Source organism: Erpetoichthys calabaricus, chromosome 11, assembly GCF_900747795.2.
Source record: "Erpetoichthys calabaricus chromosome 11, fErpCal1.3, whole genome shotgun sequence".
NCBI classification, from domain to species: domain Eukaryota; kingdom Metazoa; phylum Chordata; class Cladistia; order Polypteriformes; family Polypteridae; genus Erpetoichthys; species Erpetoichthys calabaricus.
The window spans coordinates 79337799-79353717 of NC_041404.2; the positions used below are offsets into that span (position 1 = coordinate 79337799).

Genomic DNA, 15919 nt, shown 5'->3' on the forward strand with positions numbered 1-15919 from the left:
TATCAGTATGCTGCTGCTGGAGAATGTGAATTTACTTCTGACCTCGCTTTATCCTGCTTGCGGCATGTGAGACGGTTCGTAGTCTTTCTCGTTTTACTCTGGGCAGGGGCGCGTTGCCTCATTTTTTATTTGTGTTAGTGGAGGGGGGCATTGTGTGTCGTGGGTCTGAATCCTCTTTTATGTGTGCGTACCGTTTCGTGTGCTATGTGGCGCTTGCGTCCGACTCCTTTGTTTTTGGTGTGCTAGGGGCACATTGCCTCATTTCTTATTGCGTCAGACTGCTTTGTTTTTGGTGCGCTAGGGGCGCGTTGCCTCATTTCTTATTTCTGTTAGTGGAGGGGGGCTTTGTGTGTCGTGGGTCTGAAGCCTCTTTTTTGTGTGCGTCCCGTTTCGTGTGCTATGGGCTTCGTGTGGCGCTGTGTGCCAAGGGTTTGTGTGGCGCCTGTGTCTGACTCCTTTTTTTTGTGTGCTATGGGCCCGGCGCCTCATTTCTTATTTTCCGTTGCTTGGAGGGGGGCTGTGTGTGGCGCCTGCGCACTACGTCTTTTGCGTCCACGGCCCATGTCCCTGCGTCCATATCCGGTTTACCATTCTCGTTTAGTAATATGGATGTATTTTAATAATGTAGTTCTGCGCTTTAATTGAATAAAAAATAAAAGCAGTAACATCAAAAAAAAAAAAAAAAGACACAGTACTGGACCTAACAAAACTTTTTGATAAATGTCTTAAACAGAAAAAGAAACAAGTAAACCTATTAAAATGTCTAGCTTATCAAACAGAAAATACATAAAATTAAACATTACTGTGCATGTTTGTATTTGTAATGTTTACAGTGTGCTTTTTGACTATTTTGCAAAGGTGTTAATCTATTTTCAAAACTTACAATGTACAATTAATGGATGGCACCAGTAAGCTAAATTATGGAATGAAACTAGCCAGTGACTCCAGTTTTTTCTGTCCTCACCTGAAAGATATAAAATCATCCTGATTTGCAAATGTAATAACCCGTCTGCTTTCATCTTTAGGAACTGGAAAAAGATACTTCAAGATGCCAGACACCTGGAGAAAAAAAAAAAAAAAAAAAGATATGCCAAATATGTATGTCTTTTAAAAGACTTAATAACAAAAACAATCACTTTTGGAATTTGCAGTTGATGACAAGTAGTTACTTTTTCAACTTTAAGCTGGAACATCTGTGAAGATGTATTTTTGCTTTTACTGGACTTCTCCACTGTGCTTGTGCCCTCCTCAGTTTCTGGAGATGCTTACTTATACTTGAGTACTTTATACTTTTTTGATATATATTGTTTTTTATGTTTAATATACATCTAGCTCACCTTTTTTAATACTTGTGTTAATGTTAAAGAGCAGCAGAAGCAAACGGTACTAGACATAGTACTCTAGTCCAATGAAATATTTAACAAAAAAAAACAAACAAAAAAAAAAAAAACAATTGAGTAAAAACAAGCACCAGTTTTCCACAGTCAAAGATATGGTGGGCCACCTACAACCAACAGTCACTTAACATAAATTAAACAACTACCACATTTATTTTACTACATGTATTTGACCTTGCATGGACTAAATTTTAAGGAAGTATTTAAAAGTAGAGGACAAATCAAGGAAGCATACGATATGATGAAAACTCAACTGGGGGGAAAAAAGGCCTGCAATGTAACAACTTTGGATTACTGTCCTTTGCAAGTACTTAGAAATGTTCTAAAGAAGCATATATGATACAATTTGGAATTAAATTATTAAACTATCTTTTAGGGTCAGGATGTTTAACAAAGAGGTACCATTGGGCTTCATGACTGTCTGCAGATAAATTAGAAACTGACAATTCAATGGAGGGTTACTCTGACAGGAAGAATCTCTGGTATAAATAAGGATTCTCCTTTATCTTATTCTGTTAAGATCAAAGTATTGATCATACTTGTGTGCAGAGCTTTCACTACCAATCACGCCCCTTCTTTGAATGCTTAAAAATTCTGCAAAAGACTGACCAACTTCAAGCTTTAAATTTAAACCATATGCACAGGTATTCCAAAAGCGCAGATTTGTTATATGATGTGACTGAGCTGCGGGGGTTATGACCATAAGGAGTAATTAGTTAGTTAGCCAAATAGGTAAATGTAGCTAGCAATAGGGCTGGACAATACAAACTTAAATTGATAATGTGTTTACACTGACCCAAAATGTGATATTCAATAAATTTTGATATGCTCATCATATAGAAATACACATTTATATCAGAATACACACACACACACACACAAATGCCTCAAAAGACATTTTTTCCCCATCCATTTTTGTTTTACATTTCCTGTATTTATATATTTTATTTTCCATTGCATGTATTATGTTTAACCTCCTACACATCCAACTGACATCTGTGTCTACCAGTCAAACAACTGCTCGCTCTCCCTTTCTCTCAGTTTGACTTTTTATATGGGAAAAGACAAAGCTCTTTACTCATTACTGCACTAATCAAAGACATTAATAAATGTACAAACAGTATGCATATTGTTTTATGATTTACATATGTTGTAATAGTTTCAAATTATATATTTGCATATGCATGCTTTTCTTGTCTATAACAGCCTATATGATGTATACTGGGCATTTAATTTGATAAAATTCACCAGCATACTAAGTACTGTATTTGTGGTTGGGCAACTCTATTTTGCATCCAGCTTCTTGAATCATTTTGTCTCTACAGGGTTTCAGTATAGTGCGGAGATGGTGCGAGGTGGACAAATGAGAGCTTAAAAGTATGTTGAGGGAACAAGTAGGTGAAAGTGTGATTTCCAAAATGGCAAGCTGCTGAAGCTGTTATCTCCTTCCATCTGCTGCTTATCTGCTTACACTGTATGCAATGGAACAGCAAACATTTTATGGAATTTTTCTTAGCAGGGGCCCGTTTTGCCATGGAGGCAAGAAGGCACACTACAGGTGCCACACACGCCTGGATGGCCTCTGCATATACAATAACGTGTTTTATCTTTTTATACTGTGTGAATTGTCATCCTGAGTAAAACCAAACAATATGCAAACAGCAGAACTAACCCTGCCTGTTCTAAACACTTCCTCTTCTTCTACTTGCTCAATTTTTTTCCTACACTCACTACTGCCAGACAACATGGGTGGAGTCAATGTAGTTAAGCTTACAAAAGGCTCTGGAGATTTTGATTTTATTTAATGTTTAGAAGAAGAGCAAAATCTAATAAAACTGCTAATCACTTCAATACTCAGTTTTCTATATTGACTTTTCTTAAATAGCAATTCAAATTGAAAATTCTATATACTGTACAGCTTCAAGTATGACACAGAAAAGCGCTGGACAATTTGCACTGGTTAGTGAAATGGTGAACATACTTGTCTTGAAAGCAGATTATCTGGGTTATTTATTTATTTATTTTTTTTAAATCAAAAATTTTCATTCTGTTTTTGTGACAGTGCTCATGTGGCATTATGTGGGACCATATTTATTATAATTTGGGGCCGTAAGCATAACAATAAAATGAAAAACCATACTATGGTAAGACACTCATTCAACCCTGAGCTGCCCCGCCAGTGTAGCATTAAGATGTCACATAGCCTATATTCTAATTTTTATGAAAATATCTGCAGCTGTTTTTGAAGGATTCTGGAACAAACAAACAAATGCCAATTCAGTTTTATTTACTGTATATAGATGTAGCATTTAATTGTTATTACTGTTTGAAACCGCTTCAAATGTGAAATTTAAAAATACATATACAGTGATCCATCGCGCTTCGCCTTTCGCGGCTTCACTCTATCGCGGATTTTATATGTAAGCATATTTAAATATATATCGCGGATTTTGTGCTGGTTCGCGGATTTCTGAGGACAATGGGTATTTTAATTTCTGGTACATGCTTCCTCAGTTGGTTTGCCCAGTTGATTTCATTTCATGGCAGATGGCTGAGAAGCTACCCAACTTACTTTTCTTTCTCTCTCTCTTGCGCTGACTATCTGTGATCCTGACGTAGGGGGTGTGAGCAGGGGGGCTGTTCGCACACCTAGACGATAAGGACGCTTGTCTAAAAATGCTGAAAGATTATCTTCACGTTGCTACCTTCTGTGTGCAGCTTTTAAGTATGCTGCACGGTGCTTCGCATACTTAAAAGCTCAAAGAGCACGTATTGATTTTTGACTTTGTTTTTCTCTCTCTCTCTCTGTCTCTCTCCTGACGGAGGGGGTGTGAGCTGCCGCCTTCAACAGCTTTGTACCGGAGGTGCTTCGCATACTTAAAGCCAAACAGCCCTATTGATTTGTTTGCTTTACTCTCTGTTTCCTTTGAAGAGGAAGATATGTTTGCATTCTTTTAATTGTGAGACAGAACTGTCATCTCTGTCTTGTCATGGAGCACAGTTTAAACTTTTGAAAAAGAGACAAATGTTTGTTTGCAGTGTTTGAATAACGTTCCTGTCTCTCTACAACCTCCTGTGTTTCTGCGCAAATCTGTGACCCAAGCATGACAATATAAAAATAACCATATAAACATACGGTTTCTACTTCGCGGATTTTCTTATTTCGCGGGTGGCTCTGGAACGCAACCCCCGCGATGGAGGAGGGATTACTGTATACGTAATATCTACATACACCCAAAATTGTGGGGAAGGAAGGTTACTGCATTTGTTTATGCATAATGCAAAAGACAAGGGTGAGATATAAAACTACAACAACAATTTTAAATTCACAGCCTTGAGCTTAAAATTAGTGCTGGGCGGTATACCGGTTCATACCGAAAACAGTTTTTTATTTTTTTTATGATATGGATTTTTCTAATACCGCAACACCGGTTTAAATTGCCTAAACGACGTTCGGAACGTGGCGTAGCGGGAAACTGTTCAAGTGGGGACCCTTTTCACTGCTACACCGCTAAACACAGATTTGTTGCACTAGGGCTTTTTCACTGCTACACCACCAAATAGTGGGCGGTAGCATAGGTATGCCGCGCGGTGAAAATGGACAGAGCCGGAAAAAAAGGAGTCATGTCTGTCACCTGGAGATGCTTTAGTTTTAAAAGGTCAGATGTGTAAATACTGTTTCTATACTACTGGATAATACTGCAAGCCAAGTTGTACTTGTTTTATTTATTTTCAATACAGTGTAATGTACCTGGGTACTGTGTAATATTGTGACGACATGTTGACTTTATTCTCGTACTTTGTCATTAAAGTAGAACATCGTAAACTAAACTTCATCGTAAAATGAATATTTAATTTACTAGATTTTCTCAAACCCAGTCATAAGTTATATAGCACATTAAATGCTTTGTGTTGTGTTCCCCGACCCAGTTGTTAATCACTACGCTTCTTAAACTGACTTCCTCCGCACTAAGAGGAGACAGCGATCACCATACAGAATCCGTTCACTGTATGATATTCCTGCTCTCTGAAAATTTACAATGCTAAGATAAATACTTGATATCATTTTCATGATGAAATGCATTAAAGCAGGTATTAAACATGCACGGTAGTGTGGTGGTAGTGCTGCTCCCTCGCAGTAAGGGGTCCCCAGGTATATGTTCAGTGTAGAGAACTTTATGGCAGGTGTGACGAGGCTCCGAAAAACTGGATGTATGAATGGGTATCGCACAGGTTTAACTTAAATATTGTTTAAATGTTGGGTTTGTGATCTGGTGGTCGGAGAGACAAACACAGAATTCAATTTGGTGAATACTGTGTAATGCACCTGGGCTTTTGAAGCCTTGAAGTAATAGTGCAACTATCAGTAATAATACAATTATTTATTTTATTGTAATTATTTATTAGTTTAAATATTATGCAGTTTAATGATGGTAAAGTTGTTGAAAAAGTCACTAACGTGTCAGTGGAAAGAGATTGTTAACATTAACAGAAAGTGTAGTTGTTTTACAAAAAATATTTATTTATTCCTTTTCTAAGACATGTTCAGTGTAATACAACTTTTGACAAGCACTTCTGGATATTTTCCTAAGTCTAAATACCTCTTTGGATGGTTAAAAAAATATGTTGTCAAAATTATAATTTAAGTTTTTGCAAAATTTATTAAATAAAAAGGTTCTATATTTTGACTGCATCTGTCATGAAATGTGATTTCCTTCTCTTCATTAGTGCCACCCCCTTAAAAAGTATCACTTTATGGGGCAATGCAAACCTGTATTAATACTTGTGTGCACATTAAAATGTTTTTTTTTTGTACAATGTACAAGGCTCTTGACAGTGGAATAGGTTATTCTTAGCCAGTAATTGCAGTGGAAAATGTGTTTAACATCCACTCATGCATGGGAAAAAAATACCGTCAAATACCGTGAAACCGGGATAATTTAGAAAAATACCGATATATAGAATTTTGGTCATACCGCCCACCCCTACTTAAAATTGTCTTTTTTTAATTTAAGACATCATTTCTCATGTAACTTACCCTTCGACCGAGGCGAGATGTAAAATTGTGGAAGATAAGATGTGGATATGCCTCTGACATAGTTCCGATATCAGGAATATCATGCCTCATTACTACATTATACAGAGTAAAATATGCAGTGGGACCAAACGGTAGATGGCAGACTATCATTCCATCTAAAAAGGAATAACAAAATAAATAAATAAATAAAATTCAATGCATTGTACATTCCACTTTCTACACAATATGGTTTTCTCTCTAACTCTCCAACAAAATTAGATCTTGTCCTTTACCTAGAATTCTTCTTGGATTCTAATGTACATTAAATGAAGCTTTATTATTTTTATGTTTTTCTTACAAAAGACACAGAAAACTTTACTGCCTTTGTTTTAAATTATAGAAGGCCATAAAGATATTCAGTAATGATGTAAATGTGAGACAAATTGCTCAGATGTTCTCATTAATAAAAAGGAGTTATGGCCAGTTTTATTACTTATATTACATACAGTATTCCCTCATAAATTTGTGATTAAGAATTTTATTCACTGTACAAAGAACATTTTTCACTCAAAACATTTTTTCACAGTACAGCTAGTTTAATCTTTTTCATCACAAGCTCCCAGTTTTGTCAAGCTTCTATGGCCATCAATTCTGCAGTCCATGGCTGAGATCTTGGTCTACATCAGGGGTGGGCAAAGTCATTCCTGGAGGGCCGCAGTGGCTGCAGGTTTTTGTTCCAACCCAATTGCTTAATAAGAAGCACTTATTGCTCTAGAAACACTTCTGCTTCATTTTAGTTATCTCCCTCATTAAAGATTTTGAACCCTTATTGCTTATATAAGTCTTAAAACAGCTGCATTCTCGTTTTTAATTGCTCTTTATTAGCAATAAGATTCAAATGACAAAAGAAAACAGCAGCTATTCAATTTGCTTGTTATCCTTTACACCTGTGTGTATTTATCGTGCACTATTTGGTTTAATTAAATACTTGGAAGGAAAGAGAAGAGAAAAAAATGAACGACTGAGAATTACCCATCCATTTTACACTTCAAAGTATTTGGATGATATCCTTAGAATGGAAAAAAAATCTAGGATATGAGAATGACTTGACATAGCAGAGTTAAAGCACTAACAAGCCATGAAATGTAATTATTGGCAAGGATTGTTTTCTAATTAAGCAACTGGGTTGGAACAAAAACCCGCGGCCACTGCGGCCCTCCAGGAATGACTTTGCCCACCCCTGGTCTACATAAATCGTGACATTTATCTAATTTACAATAAATATACAGAAATGCATGCAACATTACCACAAAAACATTTTTTTGTCCTCACAAAAGTCTGATGGAATACCAGTACAGTTAGAAATTGATGTTGAAAATTATTAAATCTAACCAGACATTGGATTCATATTAATTTATTTGGTTGACATTCATTAAAAAAAAAAAATGCACTAAATTATTACTTAGATACAGAAAGCAAGAATATGCTGTATCTTTTAGAATGACTCAATTCACATGAAGCAATTCTCTTTGCAAAAATCTTACATATGTCTGTTGACTCATCTATGGCAAGGCAAATATTTCTAGATGTTTTGAACAGTTCTTTAACTGTATGCAGTCACTCCCAAACAGAATAGAAAATTAAATGAAAAATAGAACAGTTTCCTCAAATTCTTTTTGCTACGAACATGAGAATGTGCATGAGTGTCGTTACACCTGTCAACCCCAATTTATTTGTTTTGAAATTCAATAAACTTAAAGGAGTTGTAGAACTCTAATCCAATAATATCAAACATTGACTCAGGTCTCAAAATTAATGTTTATCAGGCTAGGGCATCTTTCTTTCAGTTTTTGGCCATTCAATCAATTATTGAACATCACTTTATTGATGCCCTGGTTTTTCAGCAGTAGAACAGCACTGGTCAGTTTTTGCTCATTATGTGTAAATAGACAGATCGGCAAATACCTAACCAATTGCTAGTCAGTTTTATCTTTAAAATAAAATGCAAGTTGCAAGCACGTGTGTCGCACTTCCAGTCTTCCCTTTATGTGAGTAAAGCAATTTAAAAAATAGTGTCACAGCTGGCTGCCAATGAAAAGGTTACACTAAATGCAACAATTGCCAGGAAAATGTCAGCTGTGATGGAACTAAAACAAAGATGTTTTGCCACTACAAATTTCATATTCCAGATTACAACACACAGCACAAAACACTGACTTTAAACAAGTTTCATTACATACGAGTAAAAACAGCACACTTTTGTTCACTTTGTTTGGCTGCTTCAAAAACAGTACTAAAATGTTAATAAAATTCATTAAACGGCAATATAATTTACCAGTAATAATTACAGTACCTTTCTTTTTATTTGAACAAAAGATACAAGAATGGATATTTTAGAAACCCAATAAAGGAACAGGTAAGAGCAAAGTTCCTGAATATTGTAGAACTGTAAAACAGAAGATGTGTGGGCAGAGATGACAGCATTCACTCTGAGACACTGTGAGGAGTTTGGAGGAGTTTTAGCATTCAGAGCAGTTCTGTAGCATAACACCACTAAACCCACCTGTCACAACTCCCAGTGTACAGATGGACCAATAAGGGACCTTTCTTCTCCAATGTAAGAGTGTAGAGACAAAAATGATTGTTAGTGCAGCTTTTCATTTACTCAATGAGAAAAGAGACTGTTAGGCATAAACCTGACATGCTTTTTTGTCAAAAAGTACTTGACAGTAATGCAATTTCAATTGGTATCACTCAGTTTCATTGTGTTAGATTTAATTTAAATTAAACAATGAGGAGGATTGTTGCATGTTTTCATTTATGACATTTGCTATAGAGAATGTGTACATATGTATAAAATAATTTATTAAAACAGTTGCTTATGATATTGTGACCTGGGCCTTTATGCTTTTAAGACGGCAGAACACTGTCAGAAGTAGGAAAACGTTTTCATTTTATTGGGTTTAAGAATGCATGACTGAAGTCATTCAGGTAGTTTACGCTTGTTTAAGGAGTTTGTTTTTAATTTTCTAATACATAGGCTCCAGCAGACCCCCCAAGACCCTGTAGTTAGGATATAGTGGGTTGGATAATGGATAGTATTACAAGAAAGAAAGATAGATTATAAAACAGACTGCAAGATGAAATCATATTGAATATCATACTTTATTAATCCCAAGGGGAAATTCACAGTATCTATCTATTACTTGCACTTTATGTATATGGAGAATAATTCATTTGCAACTTGCTATTCTGAAAATAATCATGCATATGGTGCATGAAGACCAAAATTTATAAGACAGAACGCAAGCAGTGATTTGCTGAATTATTTTGGATGAACATAACTGCTCTACTGGAAGTGTTTGGTGTACCAGTAATTGAGTTCAGACATTCTGACACTGAAATGCAGGTAAAACAAACATACTAAAAAATTACATTTGGTCAATACAGCTTTCAAACATTCTTTTATGGTTTCATTATTAAACTAACATAATTGCACAGAACAGTCTCTTAATTACTCCAACTATATGCTGTTAAAAATGGCAACCAGCATTGTTAGCATTGAAGCCCCGTGACTGTTAGTTTTCACTGCAACCTATCTGTGTGACAAATCCAGCAACCTATACGAACTAGTCTGTGACTTGCTCAGATAACAGGTTTGATTTTGTCTTTAGTCGTAGGGGCAGGCTCTGTATGCATGAGAGCTGCTAACCAATGAATGCTCACCCAGAAGTACAAGGGCATAGAATGCAGTGACAAGGAATAAGGAACACAGATGTTTTGGACCTCACAAACAGAGGAGAAGCTTGTTTTTCAGATTTTGCATGTTTATATACCACAGGAGAATGGCAAAAGAAGAAAAAAGAAAAACAAAAAATGGCAGAGACTGCAGATGAATGTGTCATAGATGTTAACCCAGTGCTGGTTCTATCAGGCAGCTTGCTACTGGCTGCCAGAAAAAAAAAAAAAAAAAAAAAAAAAAAAAAAAGGCACGAATAACTGCTAGAAGGTCAGCACTCACTCGATATACGTTGGCATGTTCTTTTACTGTATCATCCACAAATGATTGAGTACAAGTCTTGATCTTAAGGAAAAATGATAATGATCACAGTTTAAAACATTTTTTCATAAATCTCCTAAGATAAGTCTAATTGAACACTGGGCTATAACCTGAAGGTTTAAAGCTGTTGGTAATAAACACATTAATATCTCATTAGGAAAAACAATTTTTCCTTTAGAGAAATGCAACAAAATGAGTAAATACCTTGTGACATTCTAATCTATATTACTAAACGACAGTTTAATTTATGCACGGCGGACGCACCGAAGCGCATGCACACTGCGCCGCGGTTCCCCAGAGTCAAACCCAGCGGATTCTCAGAGTCAGTAGGTGGCGCCCAAACAACACAACCTGTAAACTAAACTTGCTGTAATCCACTGTGCCAGCAGTCTGTGTGGCATATTTGAATCACATAATGGTAATTCAGTAACAGAGAAACAAGAAGTCTCGGCTCCAGAAGCAAAGAGCTCAACGATTACAAATACAAAACCGAGCCCGTACGGATGAAAACAATGAACGAAGGCGCCTACAATGCGCTTCTGGAACACTATATGCAAGAGAGGCACGGATCCAAAAAGAAACTGCAGAAGGGCTACTAAGTCGTTTACAAGGTTTAAGACGTTCAGTATTCCAACAAAGAAAAAGCCAAAGACAGCAACGACGGACAGATGCTGAATAATTCCGCCAGTTAGCTGAGAACGCATTCAATAATGAGTCCACTGTTCATGAAAATTCATTGGGATTAATGAGTGTCATTTGCAGTCATTGTCATTCACGTAACTTCCTTGAAGAAAAAACTGGCAGTACAACTGATGAGTTTGCACGTTGTTGTCAAAAAGGTCAAGTTAAGCTGCCTGGTTTGGATGAATATCCTGAATATATACGGAAGATTTTGACTAACAATGTACCCGAAAGTAACAGCTTTATGGAATGCATTAGATCCTACAATAGTTCATTTGCTTTTGCATTTATCAATCAACATTATGTAATTTGAATTATGATTCCTAACGGTAAACAACGTCTACCTAACAACAGAGCCACAAAACAACAAACACGAGACCGCATAGAAAAAAACAATAAGGAGTCACGGCTCCAAATCGAAGGTGCTCAACGCTTCGTAATACAATAACGAGCCCGTATGCCTACGACCTGTAAACTACACCTGAGGTACAGTGTGCACGCCAGATTGTACAGTATATATGCACAGATGCCAGAGGCAACAGGCAAGTCATTCACACTACCGCCGCTGCCAATGCGAGACTACATGGATAAAAACAATACACCAAGGCACCTACAACGCGCTTCTGAAACATGCCTCATGACTAGCAGAATCATATGTCAATGTCGCTGCCATACTGTGAGTGGCACTGTGGACGCACCCACCCTCCATGATATTTCACTACAAATATCGGAGGGAACAGAAAGGGATTGCCATTCTTGGATTTGCGATTCTTTCGAGAATCGCGGGGCTGCTGGTATTGTTATAAAATACACTAGACCTAGACAAAGAAAAATGTGGTGCTTATAATTTACTCACAAAGCATGATTTCTGGAACAGTATTTAAAGTATCTCAGCTTTGTGAGCATACATACACTTAGTCACTTACCTGGCTGACCCCTATGTTCATGCATGATGATTAGGTCTGTAACATCATTAGCTTTACAAGCCTGCACCAAAGCTCCTACTTCATGTTTTCCTCTGTTCATACGCTGAGAATTGGGAAAAATCAGCTTCACTTCCTGGTCAGATGAAACCACAGTAATATTAAATTATAAAAAAAATAACAGATGTTATTGTAAACTATTCAGGATATACAACATCTAAACAGCATGTTGACATGTGAGGAATAAGTAATAAATGCTTTATCTTGAAGGTAAAAACTGCTTAAGACTAAGACACACTGCATGCCTTTTCCAACAATTTTCAGTCATAGCCTTCATCTATATAAATTTAGTGAGTCGAAGGAAGTTGGCAGTATGCTCCCATGAAGTCATTCACCTTATGTGACATTATCTGGCAATTTACACCAACTTGTCTGCGACTTACTCAGGTAAAATCAAACAGGTTTAATGTTTGTCTATTTGAGTAGCTCTCTTCTGTACAATTTTGTGTGTTTATGTACCACAGGAGAACAGGAAGGAGAGAGGAGGGGGAAAAAAAAAAAAAAGAAAAAAAATTGCAGCTAAACTTGCCACAAACATTAACCCTTTGTACCTGGCTCCATCAGGCAGCTTGCAATTGGCTGTCAGAAAAAGAGACAAGTACAACTACAACTATGCTAGAAGGACAGCAACTCAGTCTGTATATATGACATGGCCAGCTTTTTTTAGTCGTTAAAATTGACATAGTCTAGCAATTAGATCAGCAACTGTGCTCGGCAAATCTAGCACACCCTATGACTAGAAGTCTCTTAATGTGACATCGACTTTAGACATTCCAAAAATGAATCAGATATTTCTATCAGTACTTTAAAGATGGTGACTCTTTACAAGCAATTTATTATTATATAAAACGTTTTTTCTGTTTATATATTCTCTATGCATTTTATAAACCATTCCACCAGTAATGCAAGAAAAAACAATCAGTATGGTTTTCCTTCCACAAGTCTTTCAACTAAACTATTCATTTAAAAATTCCTCCAATACTCATGTAAAACCCTTATGCTTAAAATATCTTTACTAAACAGACAATTTCATTTTAAATGCATTATGTAAATAATACACAATTCACAGAGCACACATTCATACTTTTGAAAGATGGAACTGTTGTAAATCAGAAGAGAAACTATGTGCTACAGATTGGAAAGTTATTCAGAATTGTGCAAAACTCTCCTGATGTTGATTAAACAAAAATTACATACCAAGAGGCTATGATTAGACTGAAGAAATCTGTAACAGAGAATTAAATGCCACTTTACACTGAAAATACTGCTCAACACTGGCTTTGCCCCATCCTTACCAGTATCTATCCTGAACAAAAGTAGTTTAATACCTGATGCTTGTTAAAGGCAAAGACTTTGTCATGCAAGGTTACTTTGGTCACTGCTAACATCAAAACATAGTTCTTACTCAAATGAGATACATCATATGCTACACTAATTAAGTATCAACTCAAAGAATAATGAATACCCACAATAAATGAATGATAAGAATGTGTACCAAAGCCAAACATCAGGAAAACACAAATGACATTCTCTAAACTGTAATAGATGTGCTCAGATAAACAGTGCTTGTGAAAGTTATGTTGATGCACAACACACATCTACTGTGCTAGGAACACTCACAAATAATTTCTACTCAATTTACCACTATAATAAAAATCAATAGAAATTTTGAGCATTATAGCAAAGCAGTGTGCTGAGATCCATAGGTTATAGTTGCTCTGCTCTTAGCTAACAGTTGATGAAAGTCTACATTGCTGGTAGAACTACTACCAACCATTACAGAAATAAAAAAAAAATCTTTTATCAACGTGGAGACATTAGCCTTAATTTACCATGCTTGAGCAGTGTTTCTGATTTAACATGACATTATCAGACCCACTTATTCCAAATCGGGTTCACACAGAAAGCAGAAACCAACCTTGGACAGGGTGCCAATCTACTGCAGTGCCCACTCACACATACTCACATGGGGCAATTTAGAATTGAAATTAACCTAACCTGCAACCCCTTAGAGACAGGAGTGACAACTGGAGTATTTTGACAGAAAACCTGATGCAGACAAAAAAAAAAAGACCATGCCAGTTCAACTGAAGCTATCAATAAATAGAATATTAGCCCAACACTAGATATGAGAAGCTCCTGCATGCAGCATTAGCTACTGGGGTTGCTAAAGGAGTTCATATGTGACATATAATTTATTATACAGGAAAATAAATACTGAGTAGTGTCACAGTTGACGGCAGTGTTTAAACTTATCTTTATATATACAGTGATCCCTCGCTATATCGCGCTTCGCCTTTCGCGGCTTCACTCTATTGCGGATTTTATATGTAAGCATATTTAAATATATATCGCGGATTTTTGCTGGTTCGCGGATTTCTGAGGACAATGGGTCTTTTAATTTCTGGTACATGCTTCCTCAGTTGGTTTGCCCAGTTGATTTCATACAAGGGACGCTATTGGCAGATGGCTGAGAAGCTACCCAACTTACTTTTCTTTCTCTCTCTCTTGCGCTGACTATCTGTGATCCTGATGTAGGGGGCGTGAGCAGGGGGGCTGTTCGCACACCTAGACGATACGGATGCTCGTCTAAAAATGCTGAAAGATTATCTTCACGTTGCTACCTTCTGTGTGCAGCTTTTAAGTATGCTGCACGGTGCTTCGCATACTTAAAAGCTCAAAGAGCACGTATTGATTTTTGACTTTGTTTCTCTCTCTCTCTCCTGACGGAGTGGGTGTGAGCTGCCGCCTTCAACAGCTTTGTACCTGCGGTGCTTTGCATACTTAAAAACAAACAGCCGTATTGATTTGTTTGCATTCCTCTCTGTTTCCTTTGAAGAGGAAGATATGTTTGCATTCTTTTAATTGTGAGACAGAACTGTCATCTCTGTCTTGTCATGGAGCACAGTTTAAACTTTTGAAAAAGAGACAAATGTTTGTTTGCAGTGTTTGAATAACGTTCCTGTCTCTCTACAACCTCCTGTGTTTCTGCGTAAATCTGTGACCCAAGCATGACAATATAAAAATAACCATATAAACATATGGTTTCTACTTCGCGGATTTTCTTATTTCGTGGGTGGCTCTGGAACGCAACCCTCGCGATGGAGGAGGGATTACTGTAATCTTCATTTGGATCTTGATCTTTGTTTGTCCGCGAGTTCCACGCATGCGTGGACCATCTTCCAGTTTAGTACGTTATTGTTACTCACGGATGTCAACAATGTGCCGGAATAACGAAAGGGGTGGTGGACAGTGTTATGCTGGTTAGCTCCTGAGGCCTGGTTAGAGAATGAGATTGCCGAAGATAAAAGGTACGTGCCTACGTAACATATGAATGAAAGAAAGACAGTGGGTAAAATGAATGACAACGTAACAGCACGTTCCGGAAATTATTATTGTTACGTTGTAGCCGGCGAGTGCTGCGCGTCTCACAGTTGTACAGTGGCTTGCTCACATGTCAGTGAAGTGATCCCTATTTATGCTTTAAAGAACCTGGGTACTTGTGTGTCCCCCTTTTATAACCATTGCTCCGTGTATATTGCCTTACTCTTTGGACTGCCACAAAGCAACCTGCAAGACTGGAGAAAGGTTGAGAAGAGATCGTGAGACGAAACGACAGCATCGTGAAAACGAGACGGACTGTGAACGGACAGAAGCAGAAATGCTCCTACACCACCACATAATTACTGTTCGGACAGTGATTCCGAGTACGCCATTCCTATCGAATCAATGTCCAAGGGTTTTCTTTTGTAATTTTGTTTCCCTTATAAAAAATCATAAT

General features: G+C 37.0%; 1 protein-coding gene across 1 annotated transcript in view; it reads right to left on the reverse strand.

Annotated features, from left to right (window-relative positions):
• imp4 (IMP U3 small nucleolar ribonucleoprotein 4) overlaps positions 1–15919 on the reverse strand; it is a 37164-nt gene that overhangs the window by 12954 nt on the left and 8291 nt on the right. Inside the window, exons 5-7 of the mRNA XM_028813415.2 lie at positions 12082–12214; positions 6436–6590; positions 965–1059 (exon numbers count right to left, since the gene is read on the reverse strand). Of these exons, the coding sequence (XP_028669248.1) occupies positions 965–1059; positions 6436–6590; positions 12082–12214 (383 nt within the window). The remainder of the gene's footprint in view (positions 1–964; positions 1060–6435; positions 6591–12081; positions 12215–15919) is intronic.